At 39.3% G+C, this 13,173-nt stretch overlaps 2 protein-coding genes across 2 annotated transcripts in view; one reads left to right on the forward strand and one right to left on the reverse strand.

The window, feature by feature from the left end:
* The first annotated feature begins 289 nt into the window (after nt 1–289).
* On the forward strand, nt 290–7,572 carry LOC107720018 (Golgi SNAP receptor complex member 2-like). Its single transcript, XM_016527593.1, has 6 exons — nt 290–480; nt 968–1,032; nt 3,997–4,105; nt 5,784–5,916; nt 6,052–6,192; nt 6,896–7,572. The coding sequence occupies exons 1-6, from the start codon at nt 452–454 to the stop codon at nt 7,055–7,057; spliced, it is 639 nt and encodes a 212-aa protein (XP_016383079.1). The 5' UTR covers nt 290–451; the 3' UTR covers nt 7,058–7,572.
* A 2,606-nt stretch (nt 7,573–10,178) lies between these two features.
* The window catches only part of LOC107720016 (G patch domain-containing protein 8-like), a 45,645-nt gene continuing 42,650 nt past the window's right edge, over nt 10,179–13,173 (reverse strand). The window contains exon 9 of the mRNA XM_016527587.1: nt 10,179–12,047. Within this exon, the coding sequence (XP_016383073.1) occupies nt 10,616–12,047 (1,432 nt within the window). The 3' untranslated portion in view covers nt 10,179–10,615. The remainder of the gene's footprint in view (nt 12,048–13,173) is intronic.

Here is a 13,173-nt window from a genome sequence, read left to right on the forward strand (position 1 = left end):
CGGAAACCTCAGCGGGTGGACGGAAAGGATCGGCGGTGAGGCACAACTGCTCCGCGAATGGATCAGAGAGGTTTGAGTGGGGGGATAGTGAAGGAAGTATGGATGTAGGAAGTGAAGAGGAGAATGTATGTGAAACTTTCTGTGTTGCCATTTTGGCCAGGACTCCCTGGTAGAAGAGATTTATATCTCAATGGGATCATTCCTGGTAAAATAAAGGATAATAATGTTGAATACTACCCGCCACTGCTGGCGCTGTTCTTTCTTCTAACGTGGTGTTTTTAGTCAGGCGGAGAGGGCGCCTAAAAGAGGTCTTTTTGCTGGTGACGTGTATGCTTGACAGCTCTATGTGAAACTAAACGAAACGGAGGAAATAAAACATTGCATAACTTTCGTTTACAGGTTTTTTTTTTTTGTTACCGTGTTTTGGTGGGGTCTTTAACCGTCACTGAAGATGGAGACGCTTTACCATCAGACCAATAAGTGAGTTTGTTCATACTGCTGCTGATTTAGCTGGCTTACCAGCAAACAGAACTATTTAATGCTCTGATATCAAATGCTGAACGTTTTCATAAGTTCGGTTTAACATTTAACAAATAAAAGACTCTTTGAAATCTGTTGTATGGAAATACAATATAAGCTGCTTTGGTCTGACAGCATCTGTGAACTGAAGATGATATTGTAGATTTCTCTGTATTTTTGTTTATGACTTTCAGTAAGGATGTTTGGTTGATATTATGCTTCATTACGGTCTGTCAGCTGTTTAGTGCACCAAACGTGCGGTTGTACTGTCAGTAAGGTAGAGTTTGTATAATGCTATTATCTGTCTGACAGCAGAGTCCTTACACTAGATAGCGGGACACCCGTAGGAACTTGAAGGGCCCATTCACTCAGTGAATAATGACTTTAATAATGTACATTGTATTTAACTCCCTCTCTTTTCTCACTCGTCCATGTCTTTAACTTTTAGACAAATTCAGGAGGTCCAGTCTCAGATGGGACGACTGGAGACAACAGACCGACAGTCAGTCCACTGTAAGTGTGTGTGTGAGGGAGAGTGAATAAAGATTCTCAATCCCACAGAGACGAGAGGATACAAATAGGACATATACTCCAAAACATAATGACAATTAGAGATTAGACAGTGTGGTTTATGAATATGAACATCATCCAAATGCGGCTTCATTATTCCAGATTAGTAGTTTCTGCCTGAGCTTTACCATTTATGTTTCAAGCCCTTAATTGACCTATATGTATTAGATAAATGGCGAGCAGAATGGGAAGAGTGTCAAAATAACAAATTATTTGAAATAAATCCTGTGGTGGGAAAAATATGCATCTACTAGATACTTACAGTACACTCATGTACAGATATTTTATACAATGTATATATGTATATATACACACCATATAGCGATATATACTATATACAAAATCTGAATATCATCGCAGAATGTAAACTATTTAATCTCTTCAGTTCTAATTTGCTAAATGCGACTCTAAGGCATGAAGATATTAAGATATTTTAAACAGTAACATTGTGATTTTCTGTAAAGCTGCTTTGAAACGATTTGCATTGTGATAAGCACTATCCAGAATAATTGATTTGACATTTGAATGTCCATGACCAAGTTGTGTGTGCAAGGTGTCATGTAGGTCACATCAGACTGACTCATGGGTATTTAATGAAGGGCATAGAACCACCAAAAATGTCAATATTTTAGCACTACATTGACTGTAAAACATAAGTTTTTGCTCTGACTAATTTTTTTATGTCATGAGACAATGATTTTAAATAGGACAAACTTTGAATGGCTTGTTTTGTAAGATGGACCCAGAAAGTACATTTAAAGAATCTTTTATATAGTTATTATTTATATATAAAATAGTTTAGTCTTTTTTTTCTAAGTTGAATTTTATAAAATGTTTGTATTGTATTTGTTAAATGCCATGTCATTAAATAGTCTGTGAAGCTGATATAGCAATAAACTTAAATAAAACCAACCATTTCTGTTAACGTATAATTAGAATGAATGTAATTACGAGATTATCCAACTCTCAGCTGTTTGTTGGGATTTAATCACTATATAAATTCATTTCACATCTTTATTCTTTTGCAACATATTAAAGAACTAAGTGCACCAAATAACACCATAATAATTTGACATATATCCGGTCCAGTGTTGCATTTCCCAAAAGCATCATAAGCCTAATTAGTTTGTAGAGACCATCTGTGCCAATGGTTTATCTATTTAGGCCTACAGTGCTTACCCCGATCTTATTTACACGTGTGTACCGATTAACATTTTCTCTAAAATTTGTGTGGTTACACACGTGACCGCCACGACATCCACTTCATATCATAAAGTGATACACAACATCATATTACCCCATTTACCCCGGTATTTTCCACTCGTGATCGGATAATCTAGATGTCAAACCGCATGTAAACTGGCTCCAACCGATCTGCTTCGAGCGGCAGGCAGAGTCATCGTGGTACCACTGACCAGCTGATTGTTCTGTAGAGGTGGAGCTTATGCAGAGAGCCAGGCTGGTGCCACGGCAGGAAGGACAGGGAGGAGTGACAGTGTGGGGGCATGAAGAAGTCTCAGTGTGGGGGCATGAAGTAGTCTCAGTCTCATGGAGATGCTGGACAGGAGGGCGAGACATGTGGAGTGTTGTGGTGTGTGTGTGTTTGAGGTGGTGTTGTGGCTCTGTGGTGAGTCTGAATAAGATAACCGTCTCCTACCCATACCGATGACATCATAAGAGATGTCATAGGCGGGAAGGATGCGTAACGTGTGCATACGTATGTCTGTGTGAGAGCCACTGTGAGATTGCATTGTCTCAGAGGGTGGGGGTCAGGGCAGACTGCGTGTGCGATAAAACTTTCCCACCAGTTTGTGGTTCTCTCCAAGGAAGCTGCACTCATTTCCAATCAGCAGATCTGCATGTTAATGCTTGATTCTAACTCTGCCTGTTACTTATTTTAACTCATTGCAACTTAGTGCTACATTTTCATGCATTAATTATACATTAATGAAATACATGTGCTCATTTCCCCTTACTTTTTTACATTTAGATTACTTTTGCCATCATCTAACACTCGTATAAAGTTCATATTTAAAAACACTGTTAAATGTAAGCTTTTGCAAAAAAAGAAATCCATTTTTTATACTGTGTATTATAATGTTGTGATGCCTAAATTCACTTGTAGCAATTAAAATGGGTATTACAAAATATAAACATTGGTGCATCCCTGATTTTAACTTTTTTTTTAAATATATATATATAAATGTGGCTTTTTATGTATTTGTATGTACAAAGTCATTCAAAGGTTTGGTGTCTAAGATTTTTTAAAAGAAATTAAATTAGTTTTATTCAGCAAGTATGCTTAATTTGATGTAAAGCTTAACTGTTTTCAACATGATAATAAGAAATGTTTCTTGAGCATTAAATCAGCATGATTTCTGAAGGATCATGTGACACTGAAGACTGAAAAATATATATATATAAATGTGGCTTTTTATGTATTTGTATGTACAAAGTCATTCAAAGGTTTGGTGTCTAAGATTTTTTTAAAGAAATTAAATTAGTTTTATTCAGCAAGTATGCTTAATTTGATGTAAAGCTTAACTGTTTTCAACATGATAATAAGAAATGTTTCTTGAGCATTAAATCAGCATGATTTCTGAAGGATCATGTGACACTGAAGACTGGAGTAATGATGCTGAAAATGCAGCTTTACCATCACAGGAGCAAATTAGATTTTAAAATGTATTAAAATAGAAAACAGTAGTTTTAAAATGTTATAAATCACAATATTACTGTTTTCATGATCAAATAAATGCAGCCTTGATGAGCATAAGAGACTTCTTTCAAAACCATTAATAAATCTTACAGACCGCAAACTTGAATTTTAGTTTAAGTATTTTGTGATGTACTTGATATGATTCCTATTTGCGTACTTATGTTTCTGATGGTTGTGTTTTCCTGCAGTACTTGAGAATGAACTTCAAGCAAGAATCGATCAGATCTTTAATCAGCTGGAGCGACTTGAGATACTAGCCAGTAAAGAGCCACCAAACCGCCGGCAAAATGCAAAACTGTGAGTGCATCAGTACAAATATCCACTAGTGCCTACTTGAATGATGTAAAGATCCAATCCTTGTCTTGATCTGAGGTTGGTTTCTGGAGAATAGCCAACTAGAACAAAATATCCTTCCTGTCAGAAGATTAAATTAGAATCCAGTTTGATCTGTAATCATTAACCACACACAGTCCCGTATGTGAGTATGCGGAAGCTGGACTATAGTAGTGTTGGATAGATGGCTGCCTAAACGTTGTAGGTTCAAAGATCAGGAGATTCATAAGCTACTGTAGGCCTCTCTACCATGACATAACCCATAAGAACATGAGTTGCTCTGGGAGGATTGATCTTGTAGTAAATACATAATGTAAATAGCTTTGAATATGAAAGCCTCTGCCAAATGAAGAATAATGTGAGGTGGTGAAGGTGAAGAGTGTTTGTGTTGAATGCGCCCCGTGGCAGTGGGATCCAGTGAAAACATTCCATCTGCAGTCATGTCATCACCAACATTCCTGCCGTGTGTGGCAAAGCCTGGCTAAAGCACTGCACAAACACACCTGAGGCCAACACACCTGTTACACTCACTCACTCACAAAACACTGAATATAAAGAGCAGACTCTTCCTGAAGAGGGTCTGTATGACAGTCTGTGTGGATGACCTCAAACGCTCACGCTATACAGAAACAACAGAGGCTTTTCACATTCCAGGTTAGCGTTAATAAGTTAGTTTAAAGGGGTCATAGGATGCTACATGCACTTTTACAAGTAGTTTGAACTGAAATGTGTGTTGGCAGTGTTTTTATGGATTTAGTCAAAACAGCTCAACAATAAGGATTTTGTCTGCTGCGCCCAGTCAACCCATTAGTTCAAATTTGGACTTGTCCTGTAATTTTTTTTTGACCCTACAACTAAAATTTTCATTTTTGAATTTTTCAAATTTTATGTAATAAAAAATAGTAAATTATTTTCAAATATTATATAAATTTGATATAATAATTTAAAAAAAAGCATTTTTAGCTAGACGATCATTATTTTCAAATATAAATAATAGTATTTTTAAAATAATAGCATTATATATAATAATTTAAACTATTTTTAATTAAAAAGAAATTAGATTTTTAGCAATGTGATCATTATTAGAATTATGTATAATATAATTGCAGCATATTTTAAAATAATTTTCAAAAATAAATGTTATATTTATCAATATGATCATTATTAAAAATATGATAATTTTAATTTTTTTTAAAAAAACATTTACAAATATTTTTTTTATCAATGTGATCATAATGATATTAATAATAATAATAATAATAATAATAATAATAATAATGTTTCATCATTTTCAAAACTAAATTTAACTTAAATTTTTCATTAATGAATGTGAATATAAAAATGAAAACAAAATATAAAATAAATTGTTTTTAATTTTTAATAATAGCTGGCTACCGTTCCAATAACTGGCCTGAAATTCTCTTACAGCCCTGTACGTCTTTGTATCATCCTTTTTGTTGAGTCCTGAGTGGTGTAAATAAGATGTGAAAAGTTTTATTCGAAATTCAGTTTTAGCCGTTATTGAATGTAAAACTTCTTTCTATATAAATGAGCAGGTAGTCTACAACTGTTGCATCACCAAGCAAGCCCTGTGTGCAGCTGTGTGGTCCGAAAGACACCCACTGTGTTTTTCTTTCTGTAGGCGTGTTGATCAGTTGAAGTATGATGTGCAGCATCTTCAGACAGCCCTGGGGAACTTCCAGCACAGACGTTACGCTCGCGAGGCTCAGGAGAGAGAAAGAGAGGAGCTCTTGAGCCGAAGCTTCACAACAAACGTCAGTAGACCACACACACATTCCTCTGCATAGTTTTTGCCCAGACTCTTTCTCTGTCACTCATCAGTCTATAAACGCACATCACACTACAAAGAAGGCAAGATTTTGACAGTGCTGTGTGCTTTTTATGTGTAGGATGCAGACACCTCCATCCCTATTGATGAAACCCTGCAGTTTAATAGCGGTCTACAAAACGCTCACAGAGGAATGGACGACCTGCTGGGCTCCGGCTCCAGCATCCTTAATGGCCTGAGAGACCAGAGGAGCACGCTTAAGGTGTGTGTGACGCACACAACACAGGGCGGATTGAACTATAGATCAGGAAGGGGAATTTTTTTTTCTTATCAGGGTGTTTCTAAACATTTCAAATAGCCCTTGACAGATTGTTGATAAAGCTGATATAATAGTTTAATGATAGCCAAATGAAATGTAGACAGGATTAATTGACACAACAGATCTATCCATTTTCAATTAAATTAACAGTATTTTTTTCATTAACTATATATTATTTCTGCTTTATATCTATTAAGGAAAACATTTAGGTTTTAGCTAACAATGACACCACTGGTTTGAGGTCATGTATGCACATATAGACACTGACTGTGTTTCCAGGGAGGAGTGTGTGCTCTTCCTGAAGCTCCACTGATCATCACAGAGTGCGAGAGACTGTCTCTGCCTGTGCTTTTGGGGAAATGGTGGGGTGATGTGTACCTCAGATATATTACTGAGTGAATGAAAGCTTATCTGTTGCTCACTGTATTCAAAGAAAAAAAAAAATACTATTTAGAAGAAGAAGTTTTATTTATATAGTGCCTTTCCATAGCTCAAGGTCACTTTACATAATGCTAACAAAACATTTGCACACCCATATACACAATACAAACACATAAGGCCACATATAGCCACATTATCCAAAATAAGAAAACTGTTTATTTTAAATCAGATTCGTTGTAACATTCCACACCTTCTGTTTTTTTAGGGTACCCATAAGAAGATGTTGGATGTCGCAAACATGTTGGGTTTGTCGAACACAGTCATGCGTTTCATTGAGAAGCGAGCATCGCAGGACAAGTTCATCATGATGGCTGGAATGCTGGCTACTTGCTTTGTCATGTTCCTGGTGGTGAAATACCTTAGCTGAACTCTCCCAGCTTTAGCCGACCCTGCTGCTCGACCGCATCAGTGGATCATTCCGGTTTTCATGCCACATGCATCACATCTATGAAAAACGCACAGGTGTCCTGAAAGAAAATCACAGAACTGCCTCTTTGCAGGATGACTGCCACTCTCAACATCACAAATCGTTTGTGTCTCTAGTCTTTCTTCTTTAAATGTGTTTTTAAAGACATTGAATCCTTTCGGAACTTTCCTCTCAGCTAATTCTGAAATAAGCAGCAAATTTGTCTTACTGCTCTTTATTTTGGAGTCCAGACTGAATTAAAACCTTTATTATCGCCGGTATTATAAAAGCATAGAGCAAATAATTAAAAAAATAAATGTAATGGTTAGAGAATTGGTCTGTTAACTGGCTCTTCATTGCCACCTTCTGGACAACAAACCAAAAATGTGGTTATTCAGTGCTGTGTACTGTGTTGTTCATTAAGCTTCTAACCTCTAAATACTAATTTCTGTGCAATAAACTCAAATAGCCACATACATCCAGCTGCCCTGAAATGTAAAACTCTACACTTGTTTCATGTTGTTAAACTGTGAGTGTGTACGCCTGGATCGAAGCAGGAGCCACAGCCTCCGGCAAACAGGAAATGAGACGTCTTATTGGACATCTGCTGCATGGATCTTGACGCTCTGTGTGCGCACATTCACACATGCTCAAGACCCCAGCAGCAAATCCTCAACAATATCCTCCTGCTGCAACAGTCATGCATCAAAAATACCACATCAGTTCTTAATGTAGACTCATTTTATTTTAAATTTATTTGTGAAAAATGATGTGAAAGTTAACAAAAAAAGATTCACCTGCAGTTCTTTTCACTGTAATCAATGTCAGACAGACTCGATGATTAGAAAAGTAGAACAAATTTATATATCAACCAAACACTGATTTTAAGGTCTTAAAAGCCCACCTCTGTAATCTGTAAGCAGAGGTAATTGAAAGCTCTTGATATTTCACATAGAAAATTACTTCCTCCAAATGATTCCTGGTGAAAACTTTACAACAGGTCTGCCCAAACTCGGTCTTGGAGGGCCGGTGTCCTGCAGAGTTTAGCTCCAACTTGCCTCAACACACCTGCCTTTAAGTTTCTAGTATGCCTAGTAAGAGCTTGATTAGCTGCTTCAGGTGTGTTTGTTTGGGGTTGGAGCTAAACTCTTCAGGACACCGGCCCTCCAGGACCAAGTTTGGGCAGCCCTGCTTTACAACAACACCGTCTACTGGAATCCCCTTCAATAGAATTGATTCCCCTCCAATAGTGCCATCTAGTGTTAAACGCCAAGACTAACTTAAGACTTAAAATTGAGTGCGTTATGGGTGAACCTCTTTTGGGGGTGATGAATTAGCCTACCTTGCCAAACGCTTAGTAAAATTTAAACTTACACAATTACACCTACAATAAGGATAAGAGCGTCACAAATTCAAGTTACTTTATATGGTTCAAAAGAGATTTCGTAACAAAACACGTGCTGAACATTCCACAGAGAAGTAAATCCTAGAAGGTGCTCTGATCTTCGATCATCGTATGTACAGAAATAGTTCAAGCAATTCTGGTACAACATTTGAAATGCCTTTGTTTGTTTGGCAACAGAGCAAATAAAAAGGTTAAAAATCAGTACCTGCACACTGACACGGATCAGAATATGCATAGGCTACTTTTATTGTCATGTGACTGGCAAAACAAACTATTTTTTGTATGCTACTTTATCAGGTTATTATTACGTACGCCCAGAGCTTAATTTATTTGTCCAATGGCTTTCTGATGGCTTGCAGCTGGGTTTGCACTTTCTTAAATAGTGAGGGAAAGGTCATGGTGGTTTGCAAAATAGCTAGCTTGTCATTAGAGAGTGAAATTTTATTTATTTTGTATTTCTATATCTAATTTTATTGCAAATATCTGGTAGTGCTGATGTTTAAATTGTGGCATTTTTGGAATGTTAGTACAAGGTAACCTGAAATCTTGCTAGAAAATTATGCAGCTGTACTATACAACCATAAAAGGTGGTTTGCTGTAGGAACATTTTCATACTATGGTTTTTACTACCTTTATTTCATTATATATATATATATATATATATATACACACACACACAGAGATAAATTAATCACACCTGTACACCAGAATTACAAGTCAAAGTTTTTATTTGCTGATGCATCGAGGAGGAATGAAAAAAAGCTAATGTCATTGCTGCCATTTACAGTACAATAATGTCAACAAGTTTTGCCACATTCTGCTGTCCCTCCACTTTCCAAAGACACTCCTGACCTTGGTAGTACCAGCCCTGATCAAGTTTACGTATGCTTTTCCACCCAGTTTTCATTCCATTATTTTTATTAGCATTTTTAAACAGGTGTTACAAACCTTTATTTTACATAGTTTCACTACATTAACTTTATTTACATTTAACTAATTGTACAGAAAGAAAACACTTTCAGAAAAAAGAAAAAGAAAAATGAAAATAATTTAAAATAAAATGATTGCAGAATACTACAATCATACAGTTGTTACAAGATGCAAAAACAGCATCTCCATGTAAATTTTTCAGTGCAAGATTTCACAATTTCAATAAGGGATGGGAACCTTCAAATACCAAAGTGTAACCCTGTTACATAGTTTCAACAGCCTGTGACATTATACAACTTTTGACATCAACATGTTTGATGTCTGTTCCATTCACTATTTTCGGATAATTTATATTGATTTACAACCAACCAGCAAAAATAGCTTAACACAATTGAGTGCTGAGTATGGCTTTTATTTGAATCATCTTGTTCATGTTTTGTGAAACTCTTTGATCAGACTATGATACAACTGTTTTTGATCATTGGTAAAATGATCAAATATTACAATATTTCAGCAAACCAATCATCAGTTTATCACAGCCTGGTTTTAAATAGCAGGCTGAAGTGTATCTTTGCATATTCATACAACAAGTTAATAAACTCTGCAACTTTCATGAATGCTTAGTACACAGAAAAACAAGTCTCCAAAAATGACTGTCAAGACCACCCATATCAACTGTAGCAAACCACGCTAAAAAGCCTACAACGAAGATCTTGATTATGGCTTCAGCCAGTGAGCTTCTGGATATATATATATATATATATATATATAAACACATTAGACAAATGAACAAAACTAGATGACATACCATAGAAAATTAAACAATATGCCAGTGGTTTCCTAGTTGTAAGATCCATGTCTTGGACTATAAATCAACTCTTGCAACTCATACTCCTTGTGTGAATATATATATATATATATATATATGATGTTACATATGTCGACCTGCCAACCTACCTCCTGGTTCAGGCCATAGAATTTCATTACAATCTCAAAAGGCAGCCAAGAAGATCTTATTCTGTCCTCAAATTTAAATGTACTCCTAAACAGCCCTGTTGAGGTCACCCTAAGGTAGCAGAGCACGTAGAGGACAGTGGGTCGCTAGATCGTGTCACCCAGTAGCTAAAACCTTTTAGCTATTCATACTGCTGGGCCAGGCCCTCTCTTTGAGAGAAGACGGATTTTCAGGATCCATGGTTTGGAGGGTGCTGAAGGTCCTGCCCTGAGAAGATAGGGTGAAGAAGTGGGTGTAGCTGTAGGGCAGCCGCTGCCGCAGCAGTGGCTGGCCGAGGAGCAAAGAGAGTTGGGTAGAGGGCAGCATGTGGGAAGTGGTGTAGAGCAAAAGGAGTGTGATGGAGCGCCGAGGCTGGTATAATATGTATGGGTTGGCCTGAAAGGAAGGCAGCGTGGTGGGCGGGAATCAAGCCAGTGTGTCCTAAAGAGTGACCCAGTGAATGACCCAAAGAATGGCCTAATGGCGACAATGAGATAGGGGTTAGATGATGTTGAGGTATGTGGTGCACCTGGGCTAGCTGGGCATGGGCAGGGTGGGGATGATGTGGGTTATGGGGATGGAGTCCCATGGCAGTAGCAGCAGCATGGTGTTGCAGGATGGCGTGCTGCACTGTAGTAATAGAGGTAGCAGAAGCTGCAGAAACTGTGGGTTGCTGAATGTGGATAGGCTGCAGTGCAGCTGGTGGTGGCGGTGGTGCAGGGGCAAGGTTGGCCACTGCTGCCAAGTTAGCTGCTGCTGCAGCAGCTGCAGCTGAGGGAAAGGTCTTCACCTGCTTGGCTAACAGTTGCTGTTGAATGTGCTGTTGTGCTGCTTGCTGCAACTTGCTGTATTTCTCCATTTCCTCTGGGGTAAAGGTGATTGGTTGACTTTCTAAAGGTGCAAGACCATCCTCTTCAGCTTCCATGCCCATTTCCCCATCCTCCATGTTGGGAGGGTAACCAGGGTAGGCGTGCATAGTAGGCTGCGGACCCATTTCAGGCCCCATTAAATGTCCGTCCAACATGGGATTATTGGGGTCTTGTCTCGGTTCACCTTGGTATTGTGACATCATCATTGCTGGATCCTGCTCATATTGTGGCTGAGACTCATGAAGGGCTGGAGGGTCTGAGGGTGGATGTCTGGTCTCTTCAGACACTGCAGCATTTGATACAGCCTCCTCCTCCAATTGCTGCTTTTGTTGTTGTTGAACTGGTGGCTGAAGTGGAGGAGGTGGTGGGGGAAACTCACGAATGGGTTCTATCAGGATAACTTCGTTACTATCCGAATTTTTTCCCTGCTCCGACTTTTTGCCCTCAGTTGAACGTGTTAGAGGAAGTAATGGTGGCTTCTTTCCTGCTTGGAGCTTGCCAAAAAGGGGCAACATACTTTTGTTTCCAAGGGCAGGGGGGAGTTTGGGCCCAAAGTATCCCTGTGGAGGATTCTTGATCTTGAGGCCTGTCTTGGTTCCAGTACCAGATTCATCCCCTCCTTTTTTAGATTGGATTTTCTCCAAGAGTTGTCGAGCTGTGAATGAATTTCGATGTTCTGCAGCCCCTCCTCCCACCTTTGAGGAAGCTCCCCCACTACCTCTTGTTCCTTGTGCCGATGAAGAGTTGTTTCGGGTTTGTGTGCGGGAAGAGGACCTTCTTGGAGACTGGGAATGGTAGATTCGTGACTGGTTGAAATTCTGCCGCCGTGTCGAGCTGTCAGATCGCCGGCTGTGACCGTGCCGATGTGGAGAGCCCTTGGTGTAGCTAGATGAACGACTAGCAGAGCTACGGCTGCGACTGTAGCTGCTGCGTCTGTAAGAACGAGCGCTGCTACTCCTACTACTACGACTGGAGCTGCGACTACTGCTCCGTTGGTGTCTCCGCCGATCATGCTTCCTGCGGCTGTGTGAGCGTGAACGTGAACGGGAGACCTCCTCTGAAGAAGATGAGGTGTAACGTCGCCTGTGAGATCGCCCACTATCACGCCTTTCATAGTCTGAGTCTGATGAAGGTCTTCTTGATCTGCGGCGACGGTCTTCATCACTGTAGTCACTATAACTGTCTGAGTAGCTATGGCTATGGCGACTGTAAGCACTGCTCCCTGCTGAGGAACGTTCAGAGCTACTCGAGCAGGATCGACTGCGTGACTTTTGACCTCTGTGACGTCTATGTTTGTGGTCTCCTCGACGAGACGACCTACTACGTGTATGCCCTGATCGTCCAGAATCGTCACTGCGGTGTCTTCGCTGCTCACGTGGTGGCGTGGAGCGACGGCGAGCTGGTCTAGAACGTTGAGAGGATGATCCACCATCCTCCTCGCTGTCACTACTTGGAGGTCGACCTCCACTTATGCTCTTTTGTGCTGAGGCAGAGCAGGAGGCGGCAGGTGTGTTGGTGTCAAGTTTAAGACGTTTAGTACCATTGTGTTCCTCTGTAGAGCTAGGCTTTCCTGCACTGCTTTCCTCAACTCTAGACCCCTGAGACATTTTGTGGGAACGTTTTCTCTTTCCTCCTTCATGGGATGTGCTTATTCCCGATGACTGAGCGGTGGCTACTCCATCTTTGTCATCCTTGTCTTTCTCTTTTTCCTTACCGTCGCCTCCCTCTGCTTCGATGTCATCAGTGCTATGTGGTTTATTTTTGCTTTTCTTTCTTTTGCGTTTCTTTTTCTTTTTAGTTTTCTCTCCTGGAATCTCTTTTTCTAACTCCCCCTCCACTGCTGCTTTTTCTTTGTGTTTGGAACACTTGCTTGACTTCT

Source organism: Sinocyclocheilus rhinocerous, unplaced genomic scaffold, assembly GCF_001515625.1.
Source record: "Sinocyclocheilus rhinocerous isolate Xijiao unplaced genomic scaffold, SAMN03320098_v1.1 scaffold273, whole genome shotgun sequence".
Lineage (NCBI taxonomy): Eukaryota > Metazoa > Chordata > Actinopteri > Cypriniformes > Cyprinidae > Sinocyclocheilus > Sinocyclocheilus rhinocerous.